General features: G+C 36.4%; 1 protein-coding gene across 1 annotated transcript; it reads left to right on the forward strand.

The window, feature by feature from the left end:
* The first annotated feature begins 739 nt into the window (after positions 1-739).
* On the forward strand, positions 740-5137 carry LOC149846608 (calmodulin-like). The gene is made up of 4 exons (XM_089996447.1): positions 740-874; positions 3212-3369; positions 4591-4671; positions 4755-5137. Exons 1-4 carry the CDS (start codon positions 799-801, stop codon positions 4887-4889), a joined length of 450 nt encoding a protein of 149 aa, XP_089852573.1. The 5' UTR covers positions 740-798; the 3' UTR covers positions 4890-5137.
* The last annotated feature ends 552 nt before the right edge of the window (positions 5138-5689 follow it).

The following is a 5689-nucleotide window of genomic DNA, read 5'->3' on the forward strand; positions in this document are numbered from 1 at the left end:
TTTCCGCTTTCCCGGATGATATTAGTATGGTTTCAACAAATAGCTATATGTGAGGTCCCTTCAAAGTGGATCAAAATTTTATTTTAGCCATTTGCTTCCTCTCTATTTAACTCATTTTTTTTTTGAGACATCTTAGGTCACTTTTGTTGGTTTAGAAAGAATGTTTTTGGTTTCAATATGCGTGGTGGGATAGATCTTGCTTGAATCATTCAATAAAAAAATTGCAGGCCAATAACCTACAAGGTTAAACATAATTAAAAAAGGCACATGTAAGATCCGGACTTTAGGGCAACTATTCTTTAACTCGAACATTTTGGATTCCTTCTTTTGCAGTTTTGGATTTTACAGATTGTATTTTGGATATTAGATATATATGAGATTCATGTCTAATTAAGAAGTTAATTAGGATAAAGACTTATCTCAATTAGAATTTATCAATTATGTAATTTATTTTGATTATAAAACGTTAACATTAAAATCACGATATTTTCAAGGCAAACACACTAAAGTTTTTCCAGCTTGAGCTTCGAGGCACCGGCGTGAAGTCGTAAGTGCACGAACACACTTGTAATGCCAGCTGGCTGCAATGATCGCCGACGAGAGAAGCACGAACTCGCCAATCGCCTCACACCGTCAGATTCTCACGATGGACATCCGATATCTGGACACGTGTACACTTCAGAATTCCTGGCGTCGCAGTTTTTCATTTTTGGCGCCTAAGGGAGCAGAGAGAGATTGGTATAAAAGGGGGATCTCTGCGATCACTCTCGCGTGCTCTAGACTGCGTCAAAGGGGAAGATGGCGGAGCAGCTAACGGGGGAGCAGATCTCCGAGTTCAAGGAGGCCTTCAGCCTCTTCGACAAAGACGGTGATGGTAAGGCCTCCTTTTTCCTCTTCCCCCTCCGTTTTTCTTCATCCTGCTCATCGTTCCCGTCGGGATCTTGCGAAATGGAGTGATATAGGGTTTTCTGTACGCGTTCTCGTTGTGTTTATCTTGTTCTGAGTGATTTGAAGCTAAATCTGGATAATCTGGCCCTCATTGCATCCATTATCCTGAAAATGTAGAGTTCCGGTGCGAAAGAGAGAGTGTTTGTAGTTTTTTTTTCCGTTCTCGTTGTGTTTGTCTTGTTCCGAACAGTTCGAAGTTAAGCCAGGACGGATATTCTCCTCTCTGGAAATTTTGCAAATTGTTAGTTTATGCGGGAAATAGAGTCATCTAGGTTTTTCTGTTCGTGTTCTCGTTGTGTTTATCTCGTTCCGAGCGTCTTGAAGCTGAACCTGCGGGATTCTTGATCTCATTGCATTGATCCCCCGGAAAATCTAAAGGTATTTTCAGTTAAGGATTGAGCGAGAGGGGTTTAGTTTTTTTTTCCTTTCCCTTCTGGTTGTCTTCGTCTCTTTTCCAAGGCGTTTGACTTTAAATCTGTACGCATCTTTTTTCTCTTGGAAAATGTAGCATGAGTGTAAGTTTAGGCGGGAAATAGAACGATCTAAGGTTTTCTTCCTTTTGAAAATGTTGGGAAATTATATTTTAGGTGCGAGTTTTTTTTTTCAAATGTCTGCGATGCTATGGAACTGACTTAGGCTCTTACATAAATGTTTGCTTTGGCTTGTTTTAATATGGATATTTAAGTTCTTTGTTTCCAGTACATCACAGTGAGCTAGTTCTTTGTTTCCAGTACATCACAGTGAGCTAGTTCTTTGCTGATCTTAAGAGGATTATCTAGAAATATGTGATAGCGTTTGCTTTGAGCTCCTCCATCTTCCTGCTCAAGAAATTGTTCCATCTTGCACGCGTTGAGCAAAAATGGAGAGGTGTAGGGTTCAGACCTTGAATTTTCACTTATTCATGTATTTTGAAGTTCATTTTGGATAAGTGTGCTCTCTTTTCTTGAACATACAGAAAATCTAGTTACATTTTAGTTTAGACATGAGTTGCTGCTTTTCTTTTTCTAAAGTATGAAGATGATTTTAGATAAAGTATTACCGTCATTTCTTGATCATCTAGATCTTGGTTTTGGCCCGAGTTTCTTCATACTTCTGGTTTTATTTTCTAATATCTTGTCAATAATTTCTACAGCAGGCAGTGCTTAAATCTATGCATTTTTCTGCGATAGCACATTCCTATTTTTTTTTTCAAATTCATACAGCTTAAAGGAAAACGGAGTAATCTAGTATATTCTTTTGTATTTCTAGCTTTATTTTTTAATATGCAAGCATGTTCCTCTAGAAATCTAGTCAAATTCAATGCATATTAATAAGCTATTTATCAGCTTGTGGGAAATACAATAAAAGATAAGATTCGGAACGAGGAGATACGTAAGAAGGTAGGTGTTGCACCCATTGAAAATAAGATGAGAGAGAATCGTTTACAGTGGTTTGGACATATTCGGCGAAGGCCTAATGATGCTCCAGTTAGAAGGATGGAGAAATGGAAAAATATATTAGTTAAAAGAGGTCGGGGTAGGCCTAGGAAGACATGGATGGAGGTGATAGGAAAGGATATGATTGCTTTGAACCTCACCGAGGACATGGCATTGGATAGAAATGATTGGAGGAGAAGGATTCATGTGGAAGACCCAAAATGATTTTCTTTTTTGGTTCATATCGCCGACCCCAATTGTTTTGGGATGAAGGCGTAGTTGTTGTTGTTGTTGTTGTTGTTGTATCAGCTTGTGGGAAGTCATTAGCAACTCTCCAAAATTTCCTTTCTTCAAGGATTTTGCATTCTTCAACTTCAAGGGTTGTTTTATATCATATAGTTCAAACAAAATCTTTCGATGAGTGTTTCTTATGTTAATCCTTTGGAAAATCTAGATACATTTAACCATATATTTTGAAATGTTTCTCTCTCTCTCTCAAGATTCTGCTGGTAACCTATGATTTTTTTGCCAGTGTTCTTTTCATATTCTTTAATTTATTTACCCAATATGAACTTATAAAAATTGGTTCCACCTCGGGATTTGTGTTCATCTTCCCATGTTTGTGTGTGTGTGTGTTTTATTTTTATCTCTATAATTTGCAAATTTATCTGATGGTTCTGGACTAAGCATAGTCTTTCCCCAACATTCTTGCAGAAGTAAAATATCGTCTATGAAAGAGTACATTGGAACCATACATAACCTGTGATACATAAAAAGATGCAGACACAAACTTGGATATCATATGTCACATCATTCTTATTTTTATTTGTTCTTCTCTTCTCATTTAGGGTGCATCACCACAAAAGAATTAGGAACTGTTATGAGATCTCTGGGGCAAAATCCAACTGAAGCTGAGCTTGTGGACATGATCAATGAGGTTGATGCTGATCAAAATGGCACCATTGACTTTCCGGAGTTTCTTAATTTAATGGCGCGAAAGATGAAAGTGAGTTTAATTTTATAATATTCCTAATGTGATGTTTGGAAGTTACATACTTACATTTATGATGCTTGTATTATTGTGTTCTGATCTTGCTGTCGGGTTTCTATCATTCTTCTTTTTTAGTGCATCTATAACCAAGAGATCTGTAAAAATCACAATCTTATTTGGACTACCCATGTTTTTTTTATTTAAATAATCAATATAACATCCGACCATGTTAAGTTACACTACATGCTTGACCATCTCCCTTTTTAAGCGCCCTATTTTCACAATTGATTCCTTGGTTATTTTGATTTGATGTTTCCAAAATTTGTAGAATTGATAGCTGTTGTTTCACATCCTTTTGAACTTTTTGATAGAAAGGTAATACAGACCATTTTCCTATTTTTACAGGGGAAAGCTATACGCCAAATTCATAAAAGTTTGCCTATTTCTTTTTTCCAACTTGGTATTGATGAACATACACAATAAAATCTAACATAAAATTTTGGTTTACTTGAATTCTGCAGGACTTGGTGAATGTTTTTTGGATTGATTGCTTTTGTACCTTGGGTTTTTTTACCAGTCTACCCTTGATTGAATGTGGAAATTCTCAGCATTGCTTGTTTGACTTTGAGCTCTCTCTCTCTCTCTCTCATGCACATGCACACATATTGTAGTGCCTAAACTTTAATTTATGATTTGGATAACTCTCAATTGCATACCTTGTGCTTCATCAACTTAGCAGCATCAAGAACTAATGACATATAACTAAGCCTATCCACTAAATCATCCATGTCCTGATTAAGCTAATATTATCGTTAGAAGCACATAAATGTCGAAATAAGGACCTTTAGCACATTGTTGCTAATTAGATGCTACACAGATTCTGATTTACATTGGCTTGTTGGTTGGATCCTTTGTTCTTTCAAGATGACAAGAAGCTCTGTTTGAAGAGTGCTTAAAATTCTGGTAGTCTACATTCTTCATGACCGAGGGCTGAGCAGGTCATGGTATTAGCTTTCTCAACACAATTACAATGAACAGGAACAAAAAAAATCCAAAATTTAAAAGCTAAGATCAAAGGCAAAATTCAATAACCCAAATTTTATTTGGTTGGCTTTTATACATGTTGTCTTCTATTCATGTCACGTTTCCTTCTTATAGTTGTACTTTTCATGGTAGATCCTGATATATTTTCATATTTTGTGGCTATTTTTTTTCTTTTGCCTTTCACATTTAAAGGATACTGACTCGGAAGAGGAGCTAAAGGAGGCTTTCAAGGTCTTTGATAAGGATCAAAATGGTTTCATTTCTGCAGCAGAGGTAAGTTGTGCCTAGTCCTTGAACATCTGTGTGTGTGTGTGTGTCTTCTGATCAACATTTATTTGATGCTAAAAAATGTGCAGCTGAGACATGTGATGACGAATCTTGGGGAGAAGCTCACTGACGAAGAAGTTGATGAGATGATTCGTGAAGCAGATATTGATGGAGATGGCCAAGTCAACTATGAGGAGTTTGTGAGGATGATGCTGGCCAAGTGATGTTGGCAAGAGATGAGATTCAAGCTGGAGGTCCAGTTGGTTTCTCCTACTCTTTGATTGCCTTGGCAATGGAACACCCATACTTGTTTTTGCATCCTTTTGGGAGTTCTGCTTTGGGATTAGAATGTGTGTTGTGTGTTCTCTGTTTTAGCAGTAGTACATGTTACTATTATGATAGATCTTCCATGTATAATGGGATTTTGATCATTTTCAATGTGATATCCTGCTAGTCTGTTTCATTTTTTCAACATCACCTGAACAATGTTAAAATGTGCCTTCTAGTTTCTTTTGTAGCTTCACTTCAGCTGTTGATCTAAAGTTTTGATTTAGCGAAGGACATTTGGTTCTGTTTAACTTTTTAGCTTTTCTGAAGCATGCCTGCTGCGATGCTGCCTCGGTAGTCGGTAATGTGTTGGCCGAACATTATCTTGAGGGAAAATCTTGTGATATATATTTTTTTCTTGGGGGGATATTTAGGGAAAAAATAATGGCATGTCTAAGATTTAAAATTTTAGATGTAGAACAGAAACTTCTTTGAAACACAAAAGATTGAAACCATGATAATGCTGCAATAATATCATGATAAATTTGTGTTATTTTGAGAATATCACGATTTTATCATTTTCTGAAATATCACAATAAAATTGTGATATTTTTAAAACCTCGCCAATAAGATTTGAAATTATGATCAGAAATAAGGATTCCTTCAACAATGTGAAACAGCCTGCTTGAGACTTTTCATTTTGATTTAATATGGGTTTATGTTTGGTACTACCCACGGCACCACACTATCCAATACT

The sequence above is a fragment of the Nuphar pumila genome, chromosome 2, assembly GCF_984573655.1.
Source record: "Nuphar pumila chromosome 2, dmNupPumi1.hap1.1, whole genome shotgun sequence".
Classification (NCBI taxonomy): domain Eukaryota; kingdom Viridiplantae; phylum Streptophyta; class Magnoliopsida; order Nymphaeales; family Nymphaeaceae; genus Nuphar; species Nuphar pumila.